Source organism: Oryctolagus cuniculus, chromosome 21, assembly GCF_051225735.1.
Source record: "Oryctolagus cuniculus isolate XC-2025 breed Fujian yellow rabbit chromosome 21, ASM5122573v1, whole genome shotgun sequence".
NCBI lineage: Eukaryota > Metazoa > Chordata > Mammalia > Lagomorpha > Leporidae > Oryctolagus > Oryctolagus cuniculus.
This window is the reverse complement of record NC_142887.1, coordinates 28,489,599-28,503,270: the sequence shown is the minus strand read 5'-3', so window position 1 is coordinate 28,503,270 and position 13,672 is coordinate 28,489,599. Positions and strand designations below refer to the sequence as shown.

At 55.3% G+C, this 13,672-nt stretch overlaps 1 protein-coding gene across 2 annotated transcripts in view; it reads right to left on the bottom strand.

The window, feature by feature from the left end:
* Nucleotides 1–13,672, bottom strand: part of LIMK2 (LIM domain kinase 2) — a 68,479-nt gene that overhangs the window by 20,870 nt on the left and 33,937 nt on the right. Inside the window, exon 1 of one of the 2 annotated variants that reach the window (XM_089323403.1) lies at nt 5,211–7,052. The exons of the other annotated variant lie outside the window; for it this stretch is intronic. Coding sequence (XP_089179529.1) covers nt 5,211–5,263 — 53 coding nt within the window. The 5' untranslated portion in view covers nt 5,264–7,052. Of the gene's footprint in view, nt 1–5,210; nt 7,053–13,672 lie in introns of those variants that run through there. 2 annotated transcript variants of the gene reach the window in all.

Here is a 13,672-nt window from a genome sequence, read left to right as displayed (position 1 = left end):
GCACAAGCCCTTTTCCCCTTCTGGGTTCAGCTGCCCCACCTGCAAAATGAGGGGGGACACACTGCACACTGCACCCCAGATCCCTCAATTCTATCTCTGTTTTTCTCTAGTCGATCCCAGGTACAAATTACAGCACCACACTTTTACTACCGGAGTGGTCCTGGGCCAGCCACCCTCGTCTTCTCGTTCGTGACATGGCAGTAAGGGCTGTAGGGTGCCTAGCAGAGGGCCAGCACTGGAGCCAGGGGCCTGCTTCCTACCTTCTGATGCACACCTCCTGGGTGGGCACCTGCCTCCCTCACTACACTGAGAGCTCCCGGAGGACAGAGCCGGTATCCCATTTACGCCTGGTGGACTCAGCACCTAGCAAGGGACCTGGCAGAGTAGGCCCTTGACAAATGTTTCCAGATGGAAAACCAGAGAACAGGCAAGCCTGGGTGGGAAAACAAGGGTTCTGTGGCTCACGCTCACCAGACCCTGCCTTTCTCCTGTGTGCCGTGGAGGAAAGTTGGTGCAAGACGTCTGCACCCAACTGCAGGCCTGGGCTCTGTTACGCCTTCACAATGGTATGTGCGCTGCAGGGCATGGGAGCACCAGAACACACCCTCCCTTCTATTGCCAATATCCTGCTTTTGTTCACTGCAAGTAGCCCAGGCCAGGCCCATGTTGGGGAGCAGGGAGAGAAGCGAGTGCAGGCACGCAGGACACGGCTGAGCCGGCCTGCTGGGGAGCCACCCCGTCGACGCACGGATCTGTGTCAAGGAATGCCTTTGAGCGGCCCGGCCAGCTGTATGGCCAAAGCTGCAGCCATAGATGCCTTTGAGGAACAGGAGGGAGGGCTGTGGGTCCTTAAGCTCTGTTTCGTCACAGAACACAACCGGGTTCTGAGCTCACTGGAGACGTTGCCGAGGCAGACTTTGGAGTTGTAACCATATCCCCAGGTACTGTATGAGTTGCCTTAGACTATCTTTGACCCTGAACGCTAGTACGCTCATTCTGGTTTTACAGACCAGAAAGACTGAAAAGCAGAGTCGACGTTAACGTCACCCAAACCCAAGTGATGGAGACAGAATCTGAACCCAAGTGTACTTGGCGAGGGAGCCTTGTCCCCATCACTCGAGGGACACAGCACCTCTCGTGGCTTCTCATCTGTGAAGATAAGGACGCGGGGAGCCCTGATGGCTCCAGTCGAGTTCCTTCAGGTGTCACCACTGAGCGGTGTTTCTCCTTTAGCTCAAAGAGCATTAAATGGCACAATTAATGCTCCCCTCGCTCACAGTATTCTGTTCCCCCACAGTCTGTTCTTTGAAGAAAAGGACCCAGAACACACTGGATCCTTCGTGCAAGTGGAAGGGGCTATTCAACAGCGTCCCGCCTCGGATTCTCCGAGCCCACGGTCACCGAATGTTCTTCCCCCCCAAGTGAAGGCACCCTCCTCCCGCCCAGCTGTCAATTTTTGAAAATTTCAAGTAAAAGTCAAAATCTGCTCCATCTGCAGGCCTAAGGGCGGGCTGCTGGGAGGCAGGAGAGCCGACGCCAGGGCTGAGACACTGGCCACCGCCCTCTCCTGATGAGCCCAGGTGTACAGAGCTGAAATCTTCAAACGAGGGACGAGCATGGGGAAGCCACTGAGGCTGTGCCTAAAGACCCCCTCCCGGGTTCCTCTTCCCGAACAGTACCGAGGGCCTGGGCCGAGTGAACAGAAAGAACCCTGGTGGCCGGCGCAGATCACACGGAGAGGTCCTCTGAGTTAGCAGAGATTGGTTCATCCCCTGAGACTTTCACAGACAACTTTCATTTTCTACCGGTCCCACCTGAGTCCAGTTACCCTGTGACTCTGAACCTCGGCTTCCTTGTCTGTACAGGGACGATTGACAAAGTCTTACGGAGTTGTAAGAATTAAATTACGTACACATGCTTCAGATGATGGCTGGCTCCCAGCAGGAGTCCAGTGGGAGTTCATTTGCTTCCCTCCCTAATCTGGAACACCATGGGGGAAATGTAGACAGAGCCCTTTCCCTTCCATGCCCATGCGATACAGCCCTGTTGCGTGGTGCAGAACCCAACAGCGTTCTGAAAATAGAGAAGCAAGGTCCTAAAATGATTTGTTTACCCAATCAATTAGAGGTCCATCAGTTCTAACCCATTCCTATCAATTAAGGTACAGGCTGTGCAGCTGGCATGGGTGAGAACAAGCAGGTGGCTGGGAGAAGCCAGGTGAGATAAGACACAGACCCAGCCCGACCAAAAACCAAAAACACCAAAAACGTTTATAGGTAAATCTGAATCCGCCCCCTCCCCAGGCCAGGGGAAGAGGCCATTGTTACCGTGGATTTACCCACCTTAAAGAACAAGCCCCCCAGGCCCCAGGTTAGATGCTTACCCTCAACCTGGCCTGGTGAGCAGCCAGTAGTGGGGAAGCTCCTTCCAGCCTCTGAGCTCTGAGCTCTGCCTGGGCTCACGGGGAGAAGGGGCAGCTTGCTCCTCTATAGCCTGCGTGCACCGGCTCTGGGGATGCCAGCTCTCCCCACCCCGGGCCCTGAGGGTGGCTCCGACAGGGGCGGGGGGACTCTGGCCAGCAAAGCCCAGCCTCTTACCACCAAAGGTCCCTGGAATTACTCCTTCCTGTGGCTCCTGCAGACTGAAACAGTCTGTCAATCAAGCAGTAACCATTACAGAATATGTTGTTATCCTACTCAAAAAAAATTAAACACATAATGAGCCTCTGATCAGCAAGAAATAAGCGTTCCCAGAGCGTGTTGACTCGGTTCCAACCAAAAGCCAGGAAACCCTGAGTTTCAAGCAATTCGGTGCAGTCATGCTACAGTTAAAGATATGGCCTCCGTTCTTTAGGGGGAAAAAAAAATGGAGAAGAGCTTCAGTGCCTCTGAGGAGCCACACGAATTGCGGGGTGGAGAATCGAGTCCTTCGTGACTCGGACGAGGAGAAAAAGCGTCCCAGGGGACGTAAGGCCGCTGCCAAGGGCCACTGCTAAGCTGGGCAGCGCTAAGAATAATTTTCCCCTTTAAACATGGGTTGTTTTAGAACACAAAGGTGCACTTGTTTTCCTCCAGAGATAATGTGTAAACCAAACTCGTTAAATACACTGGTGGACAGGCAGGGAAACCCGAAAAAGAAAAATCCTTTAAAGACATAGGACAAAAGTCATTTTTTTGTGTGTGAATTTCAGCCTGAGGTGTTTTCTCACTTGGAAGTGCACCTGCAGCCACAACTCACCCCACGTGCTAATGGCATGGGCGGGGAAGGCGGGGCAGAGGGACCCTGTGTGGGGCCCAAAAATTACCTTCTTCATTCCCTGCTCCCTCTTCCCTCCCTCACACGGTCACGCCTGATCATGTCCCCGTGGAATCTGGTTGCGTCACTTTCCCTGCAACCACAGCCCCAGAACTCCTGTGGACTTTCCACTCTCCCAGAGGCCTGAGGGTCCAGGACTTAATTTGTTCCACAGAAATCTGGCAAGGGCCCCTGTCCATAGCCACCCACCCCCCCCATTCTCCAGAGGAGGTCCCTGGGCGGGCACCTGGTCAGCCAGGGGCACGTCCTATCCTAAAGGAGGGGCTGAGAGAGGAAGCAGCTTTCTGAGCAGGCAGGGACTCACACCCACACCTGGAGACCAGGGGTCTGGGTGGTCCCTCCCCTGAGGCACTGAGGCCCTATAGCTATCTCTTCAGAACTGGCTGCAGGAATGTGGCCTCTCACTTGGGGGAGGGGAGAAGGGCCCAGAGTCAGTCAGTAACCCCCCCCCCAACTCCAGGTGGGCAATGGGAACTGGGGGGGCGTGGTGAGTTCACCAGGCTCCCCAGAGGGGCTGGGCAGAACAAGATGACAAAGGACAGCAGGGTCTGAGTGGCTGCACTGGGGGCCCAGCCCTCCGAAGCCCAGGTGGAGGCTTTCCGTCTCTGCTGTAGCTCCAGCCCCCCCACCCCCTCCAGGTCCTGTGTTCCTGAAAACTAAAAGGTGACAGTGTTCCTCCTGGCTCCTGAAGGGACAACCCTGCCCACAAGCTGCCTCTCTCAGGATTAAGAAAAAGCATTAATGAGGACCTGGGCTGGGGGCTGCTCCCACACCCAGCATCTTGACCACCTCCCTCCTATGCTCAAGGTCAATGCCCACGGGCCTTCAACATGTCCGGTCACCTGTCCCCTTTCTCTGCTCTCAGCTGGGAGAGGAGAGCAAACCTGAGAGTGGCGGGGGATGGGTGTACAGCCCCACCCCCCCAAAGGATGAGGGGAAACTCAGACAGCCAGAAAAAGCCAGCCAGGGAGACCCCACGTGTTCACTCTGTTGAAACCAGTTGCCTCATCTGTAAAACGAGAGATTAAGGGATAAAGTGCCTGGTGGAGTCAGCACCCGCCGCTCACCAGGGTGCAGCGATTCTGGGAAGCCACCCAGGGGATCCTGCTTTGCTGCCCAGGGCCCGGCCACCTGACTGGCACCCCAGCGGCGAGGCGTTGAGCGCCAGGAGCTGGGCTGGGGGAAGCCAGAAGCAGAAGTCAACCATGACCACGGGTGCGGGGGAGGCAGCCCTTGGGACAACAGACTGCTCCCGAAGAATAACAACAAGCCCCACCCCAGGCAGGAACCGGCTGGCTCCATTCCGCAAGGGACCCAGAGGGCCAGAAACCCCCTGGGGAGTTTCTACTACTGAAGGTGGGCAGTGAGCAAAGAAAGCCTGCAGAGGTGCTGGGGCCTGGGGGAGCGCCTGCCCTGGCTCTTCCCCCGCAACCAGGCTCACCTGGGAGCCCAGAAGCCCTTCAGGGCCAGGGGCAAGAGTGCCTGCCATTAAGAGAACAAACATTTACATGGGGGCCTACTGTGTCCCGGGCTACCCACACCCAGGTCTTCCACACTTTGGCAGAACCTGCCCGTCCTGCTTGTTGGGACAAATTCCTGGGCAGGCAGCATGGCCCGCAGGTAAGACAGGCAGAGCTGGGAGAGCTGTGCCTTCCTTGCGCTCGGTCCCCGGAAGCAGTGACACCAGGAACACGCACGCTGAGCGGCGCCTTCTGGAGGGTCCCCAGCTGTGTCTAAGAAGGAAGGGGAGCCACTCACACCCCGCGCCTCACCACTGCCAGCACCCCATCGGGAAGCCTGGGCCAGGACAGCTCTGCCTGACAGCAGCGATGGCTGAGGGAGAGAGGCAGATGCACAGAGAGACAGCGGTGGGAGAAGGACTCAGACCCACTCACCGAAACGGGTCCCTGGAGGTGAAGTACGCTGGGACGGACAAGTAACTCCCCATCTTCTTCCCACAGCAGACAAACAGGCTCAGCTGCAAACCCGGCTGGCAGGGCCTCAGGCCGGCTGCAGCGGGCCACCATGACAGGCCCAGGGCTCTCGGCACCTCTGGCTGGCGGGGCGGGCTGCCCGGCGCTCACCTCTCCCTCTGGAGCCGGAGGGGCGAGAGGACTCCAGGCCACTCGCTCCCCGGCAGATTCCCACGGGGGCTCATGGCTGGCCCGGCTCCTCCCCGGTTCTCGGCAGCTCCGGCGGCCCCGGCAGCCCCTGGGGACTGCGGGAGACCCACCTCTCTGCCTGAGGCTACAGGCTACACACACACAGGCGTTCCTGGGCTGGGGCCGGTGACTAGCTAAGAAAGAGGCGCTGCTGTCAAGTTAGCCTTCTTCTCCAGCCCCTCCCCTGAATGAGGGAGGGAGGAGGGAGGGAGGAAGAGGAGGGGCTCCTCGGCAAACCGAGGTGTGTGGTTGGAGCAGCTGTTAGGAAACAGACCTTGCAGGCAAGGGGTGGAGCTGGGCTGGAGCGAGGCTGCAGGCAGGCGCCACAGACAATAACTGGGGCCGGCTGCATGTCCATCCCCGGGCTGGGCTCTGGGCAGGTGAGAGGGCCAGCGTGTCTGACTCCAAACGTCCCCAGCCCGAGGAGCTGCCTAAAGGACATAACTCTGCTCAGAGGTAAAGGGAAGCCCAGGATGCCAGCTCCAGGCAGAGCCCCGCCCCCCAAGGGTGGGGGCGGGGCAGGTCCAGAGATCCATCCCCAGATGCCGGTGGCATCTGCTCTGTCCAGGCACCAGGGCCTCCATTCATCCCCTCCCTCTGCCCCAAGAGTTGGCCATTAGTAGCTGCCACTACATTCTGCAGGGCAGGGCGGGGCGGGGCAGGGCAGGGCAGGGCAGGGCAGGGCAGGGCTGCAGATGATGGGAAGCTTAGAAAAATGTACCAGACGACTGACGCGTCTCCGTACTGTGTGCATGCTTGTATTTCCTCAAGACAGGAGTTACCACCACTTTATAAACAAGCAAAGTGAGGTACAGGGCGATCCCTGAAGGTCAAAAAGCTGCTCCGTGGCAGGGCCAGAGTTTGCTTAATAGTAATTAATTAAATTTCATTTTATTAGAGAAAGAGAGATCTTCCATCTGCTGGCTCACTCCCCGAATGCCAGCAATAGCTGAGGTTGGGCCAGGTTGAAGCCAGAAGCCAGGAACTCCATCTGGGTCTCCCCCATGGTGAGCAGGGACTCGATTACTCCAGCTATCACCTGCTGCCTCCTAGGACGTACATCAGCAGGAAGCCGGACTGGAAGTGGAGGTGCTGGGACTTGAACCAGGCACTCTGATATGGGATGCTGGGGTCCCAAGGACACCAGACACCTTCCCCTAGGGCTGGAGTTTAAACACAGGCTCAAGTGACTTCAGGGCTATATTTTCATTCTGCCTCTTAAGGAGAAACACCTCTTTCAAAATCCTCAGCAAAGGGGCTGGCGCTGCCGTGTAGCGGGTAAAGCTACTGCCTGCAGTGCCGGCATCCCATATGGGTGCCAGTTCGAGTCCCGGCTGCTCCACTTCCTAATCCAGCTCTGTGCTATGGCATAGGAAAGTAGAAGCAGAGGAAGATGGCCCACGTGCTTGGGCCTCTGCACCCATGCAGGAGACTGGAAAGAGGCTCCTAGCTTCAGATGGGCCCAGATCTGACCATTGCAGCCATCTGGGGAGTGAACCAGCAGATGGAGGACCTTTTCCTCTCTCTGTCTAATTCTGCCTTTCAAATAAATAAATTAAAAAAAAAAAAAAAAAAACAGAAAACAAAAAACAGGGTCAGCGCCATGGCTCACTTGGTTAATCCTCCGCCTGCGGTGCCAGCACCCCATATGGGTGCCGGGTTCTAGTCCCGGTTGCTCCTCTTCCAGTCCAGCTCTCTGCTGTGGCCCGGGAGGGTAGTGGAGGATGGCCCAAGTGCTTAGGCGCCTGCACCCATGTGGGAGACCAGGAGGAAGCACCTGGCTCCTGGCTTCGGATCGGTGTAGCTCCAGCTGTAGCAGCCATTTGGGTGGTGAACCAAGGGAAGGAACACCTTTCTCTCTGTCTCTCACTGTCTGACTCTATCTGTCAAATAAATTAAAAACACACACACACACACACACACACACACACCCTCAGTAAGTAGACTGGAGCCCAGCCAGATCACCAGTCGCCCTCTCTCCTTCAATCATTCTTAAAAATACCATCCACTGGCCTCAGTAGGCAGCAGTGGTAACCATGCTTCTCAAACTGAAAAATGGGGCCTGGTGGAAGAGAGGGCCTGGGATGCACAGTGGGATGATGGGCCTAGGGATCTGGAACGGAAGCCCACTCACAGAGCCCCGGCGGCGAGGATGACCAAACCAGAGCCTACAATCAGGAAAAGCCCCTCACCCCATGCCTGCAGAGCTGTGAGGTTTGAAAAAGCAAGGCTGCTAGAGGAGGCTGGGGAACACCAGTGACACCGGCTCTCTCCAAACAGGCACACAACCCTCTCCCCTGCACAGAGTCCGAAGTCACCTTGCAGCTTCTGTCTCCCGCTGCGAACCACGGCAGGAATGCCTGTGACAAAGGTGGTGGCTGAGTGACAAGGGAGCCTTTTCCCAGTCTTCCACCTGGGCACAGGGACATCAGCAAATGTGCTAAGCTTGTTAATAAGCTACCATTCATTTAGTGCTTAATCCGTGCTAGGCCCTGTGCTAAGTGCTCTTTAGTATCTTTCTTTTTTCTTTATTTTCACTTTATCTGAAAGGCAGAGATCTTTCATCCGCCGGTTTGTTGTCCAAATGCCTGCTATAGCCAGGGCTGGGTCAGGCCAAAGCCAGGAGTCCAGAACTTAATCTGAGTCTCCCACATGGGTGGCAGGGACCCAAGCACCTGAGCCATCAGTGGCTGTCTCCCTGAGTGTGTGTTGGCAGGAAACTGGGTCCGAAGTGGAGAAGCCGGGTCTTAAGCCATATGGGAATGGGAGTGCCCCGACCACCGTGCCAAATGCCCACTCCTATCTGTCATATTTAAATGGCCCCTGTGTGGGGTGGAAGTCATCATCCCCATTTAACAGAGGAGGAAACTGAGGCTCTGAGCGAGTGATGTCACTAGCCTGAAGACAGGCAGCTGGCTTCCAGGGCCTGAGCAAAGCCGACTCTGGAGCAGGGGTCATGGCAATCTACCTGTGAAGGGCCACGGAACAAAAATATTTTAGGTTCTGCAGGCCACACAGACTCTGCTGCCTGGACAGCACTGTGTCCAGCTGTGCCTGGACAGTGCAAAATCATACAACACAAACGCACGTGGCTGTGTTCTGCTAAAACTTTATTTATGGACACTGACATGTAAACTTCGTGTAACTTCCACTCGTCACCAGATGGTCTTTGGTGTCCCCTCTCCCCCTCACAATCACTGAAAAACGGAAAAATCACAAGCTGTGTAAAGACAGGCAGCGGGCCACGGCCTGCCCACCACCTCTGCGTTCTAGAGCCACAGAGCGCTGCGGCCCTGCCCACCGAGTCTGACAGAGAAGAGCGGAGTCCCTGCAGAACTCTGCCGTCTTATCACGGGCAGCTGCGGCGGGGCCAAGCCCTGCCTTTAACCCACACTACTCACAGCTGAAGGACCACAAGCACAGAGAGGCTGATCACTTGCCCGAGGTCACCCAGCTGTGCAAGTCAGAAGTGGACTGAGGCCCTGAACCCTGACTGCACAGTGTAGACTGAGCTCTACCAGGCTGCACTAGAGCTCGGCCTGGGCCCACGGCCAGACTGTCTGGGTTTGCATGCGACACTGCGCTGCACGTAAGCCCTTGGCACAGAGTCTGGAACACATTAAGGGCTGATAAATGTTAGCTGTTAATATCATTAAGACTATTGTTACCACTACCATAGGCTGCTACGAGGTCGTTAGCAAGTCCCTGCCTCTGTCTGGGCCTTCGTTAGGTGTTTAAATAGCTTCCAGCTTCAACATTTTCCAGCCCTAGGAGGCTGTGAGGGACCCCGGTTTGCCTGGAGTCTCAAGCTGAGTTTACGCCTCTTGAAGTCAGCCTTGAGGGGGTCAGGATCCTGGCCTGGGAGTCCCAAGGAGGAGGTGGAACGGATTGGAGGGGTGGAAGAAGGGAGGAGGACAATGCACAGGACTCGGAACTGGCTGCCCAGTTGCAGGCCCGTGCGCTCTCTTTCTTACAGCCACAGAGCCGACTATTTCTCACCGAAAAATCTGTTACATTCTCCTGCAATTTGATCAGGCAAGAAGGGGCCCCCAGATGAAGACTGGAACTAGCAAATTATCTTCTAATTGCACCCTCTGATTTCCATCTGATGAACCAAGTGCAGATGGAAGAAAACGCAAGCCACAGAGCGACCAGGGCCAGGGGGCCCGTGAGCATAACTCCTCTTGACATTTCACACAGCTCTGCTGTTCCAGTGGCGGCGGCGCCGTGAGTCGGTGTCTAGGAATGCGAGCAGGAGGCTCAGGCGTTCTGCTCTCCCCCCACTCCCTTTCACAAAGGACTCGGTGGGTGGGTGGCTGCGGGGATAGTGAGAAGACATCTCAGTGCCATGAAAACTGCCTCCCCCTGGAAGAGGGGCAGCCGTCTCCCCCCACCCCCACCCCGCGGCCTGGGCTGGAGCGGAAGCCCCGCCCAGGCGGAATCCATTTGACCCCTGTAAATCCAGACTTCAGGAGGAACCTCTTGAAAGATGGATCACCAGATGTGCTAAGCCGCTGGCTGCTTAGACCCGCGCGTGTGGTTCCTCGGGGCCAACTTCAAAGGGCCCCAGCCACCCAGAACTGGGAGGTGAGAAGTCACAGGCGAGAGGGTGCGTGTCCCCCTCCTGCCCTTGGAAATGGGTCCCGGGTGGAGAGCTGCTCTTCCAGGTCCCCAAGCCTCTGGCAGAGGACTCAGCAGCTACGGCTGCCAGAGGCGACCGCGGGGATCCTTGCATAAAATGGCAGGAAAGGAGCTAATCTCCTGCACGTTTCAGGCGGGGAGCCTAGCAAACGGACTCAACCAGCAGAGACAGGGGGCTTCCAGGCGACTGCATCTGACAGGCTGCAGAACAATGGCCCCAAAGCCGGCAGTCCCCAGGGGAGGGCTCCGGCAGGGGTGAGGGGTGGCGAATGAATGAATCACCCCGCCTCTCCTCTCCTGCGACGGCGGCTCTGGTCACATCACTCAGGGAGCTGCCTGTGTTCACTGGAGGCCCTCTGTTGGCAGGGAGGACTCCAGGCAGGGAAGGGACTCTGCTGCCTAGGTGAGCCAATCTCCTGTCGCTCGCTCTCCTGCCTCTGCTGCTCCCCTCCCACTCTCCACACAGCAGCAGCACTTTCACTGCTGGGGACTTTGCCTACGGAAATACCCCGACAAATGTGCAGACACCTGTTCAGTGTAGCATGGTTTCACACAAAAGCATCAGGAATGACCCATGTATCTGTTGATGGAGGCAGGCCAAAAATAACAACACAGCTACACAACAGAATACAATGCAGCTGTTAAAAATAATGAGGTAGGTATGGGGCTGGTGCTGTGGTGTAGCGGGTAAAGCCACCGCCTGCAGTGCCGGCATCCCATATGGGCACCGGTTCGAGTCCCGGATGCTGCACTTCTGATCCAGCTCTCTGCTGTGGCCTGGGAAAGCAGTAGAAGATGACCCAAGTCCTTGGGTCCCTGCACCCATGTGGGAGACCCGGAAGAAGCTCCTGGCTCCTGGCTTCGGATTGGTGCAGCTCCGTCCACTGAGGCCATCTGGGGAGTGAACCAGCAGATGGAAGACCGACTCTCTCTCTCTCTCTCTCTCTCTCTCTCTGCCTCTTTGTAACTCTGCCTTTCAAATACATAAATAAATAAATCTTTAAAAAAGAATGAGGTAGATCCTAGGTACCGAAACACAAACTGTCCAGGGTAAGATGTCAGGTGAAAAGTTCATGCGTCAGGGGCAGGTGCAGCAGCTGTCACTTAGGACACTTCTGGTCCATATGGCAGTGCCTGGGTTCTGGCTCTGCCTCTCTTCCAATTCGAGCCTCCTGCTAATACTGCACCGTGGAAGGCAGTAGGTGACGGTTTAAGTACTTGGGTCCCTGCCAGCAAGTGGATTGAGTTCCCAGCTACAAGCTTCAGCCTGGCCCAGCCAGAATGACTCAGTGGATAGAAGATTTCTCTGCCTTTCAAAAAACTATTATTTACTTATTTTTAAAGGTTTATTTTATTATTTGAAAGGCAGAGTGATATATAGAGAGTTCTTCCATCCACTGGTTTATGCCCCGAATGGCCTCAGTGGTTGGGGCTGGGTTAGGCCATAGCCAGGAGCCAAGAACTCCATCTGGGTCTCCTACATGGGTTCAGGGGCCCAAATACTGGGCCATCGTCTGCCGCTTTTCCAGGCATATTAGCAAGAAGTTGGATCGGAACCAGAACATGCTGGCATCTTAAGCTGTGGCTTAACCCACTGTGCCCATAGCACCAGCGCCAAACAAATAATTGTTTCAAAAAAGCAGGACTTCAATATTTGAAAAAAACATCAATAGTATCCAAATGGTAGGAAACGGGTGCTGTTTCATCCTGGCTTTATGTCTCACTGCTTTTAAGCAGCAGCTGAAAGCCACGTGGCAGTCTTCTAGGATTATATATAAGGATTATATGCAGACATTTTAGGCAAGGAGATTATACTATACACTCTCTGAAGCTTGGATTTTTAAAAAATATATTTTATTTTATTTTATTTATTTGAAAGGCTGAGTTATACAGAGAAAGGGCGAGACAGAGAAAGAGAGCTCTTTCATCTACTGGTTCACTCTCCAAATGGCTACAATGGCTGGGGCTGGACCAGTCCGAAGCCAGCAGCTGGGAAGTCTATCTGGGTCTCCCATAAGGGTAGCAGGGGCCCAGGTATTCAGGTCATCACCAGCTGTCTCCCAGGGTGTACATTAGCAGGAAGCTGCTGGATTCAGGGGTGGAGCTGCGACTTGAACCTGGGGTACTCCACAATGGAAAGCGAGTGTGTCAAGCAAACGTCTTAACTACACATAGCCACCGCTGAAGTGCTGCTTTTTTTTTTTTTTAATTAATTTATTTATTTGAAAGGCAAAGTTATAGAGAGGCAGAGGCAGAGAGAGAGAGAGGTCTTCCATCCGCTGGGTCACTCCCAGTTGGCAGCTGGTGCTGCGCTGATCTGAAGCCAGGAGCCAGGAGCTTCTTCCGGGTCTCTCACATGGGTGCAGGGGCCCAAGGACTTGAGCTATCTTCTACTGCTTTTCCAGGCCACAGCACAGAGCTGGATGGGAATTGGAGCAGCTGGGACTGAACCAGTGCCCATATGAGATGCTGGCACTGCAGGCATCGGCTTAACCCACCGGTCCCCTGTGGAGCTGCTTTTTAAAATGATAAACGAACAACAAAAGAAGTCCCATGTCTTAGAGTAAACAACACCTCACACTTTGTCCAACAGCAAGAACTACCAGGCGCACTGACTCAGACCCCAGGGTTGTCACTTCAGCTTCCCAAGTGCTCCGGCCACCTCCTGCCCCGCTCCATTTCCTGACTTTGCCACACAAAGTTCTCCCCAGTGGCACCCCAAACCTCTGCTCTCGTGGTTACTCCACAGCCTCCTAGGTCTCCAGTTGTGGCTTTTTTGTCATTCTTACTGCAGCCCCAGCTCCAACAGAGCACTCATTCTCAGCGGGATTCCCTTGATGTGACCCCAGGTGCACAGCACACAGCAAAGGCTCTGTGCCCACGTCTGCCTCCTGTCCAATCAAACTGTGTAGGTAGGTGCCCACAGATGCCTGGTAAATAAACACACGATTCAAGACGTCCATTATGAAGGACACTACAGTACTAGAAGAGTGATGACAACAGGTGTTTAGAAAGCATTTTCAGTTTACAAAGAGCTTTTATAGTCATCATCTGGTTTAGTGCCTGTAACAACCTCTCGAGAGTACCTACAGCACAGGCAGGGCACGGGAAGCCCCGGGATATTAATCCAAGTTGACTTGGCAGAGAGGAGCAGGATCAAGGTCAAGAGCAGGCTCTAGCCGGCGCCGCGGCTCACTAGGCTAATCCTCCGCCTTGCGGCGCCGGCACACCGGGTTCTAGTCCCAGTCGGGGTGCCGGATTCTGTCCCGGTTGCCCCTCTTCCAGGCCAGCTCTCTGCTGTGGCCCAGGAGTGCAGTGGAGGATAGCCCAAGTGCTTGGGCCCTGCACCCCATGGAAGACCAGAGAAGTACCTGGCTCCTGCCTTCGGATCAGCGTGGTGTGCTGGCCGCAGCACGCCGGCAGCCATTGGAGGGTGAACCAATGGCAAAGGAAGACCTTTCTCTCTCTCTCTCTCCCACTATCCACTCTGCCTGTCAAAAAAAAAAAAAAAAAAAAAAAAAAGAGCAGGCTCTGCTGACCTCAGATCCCATGCC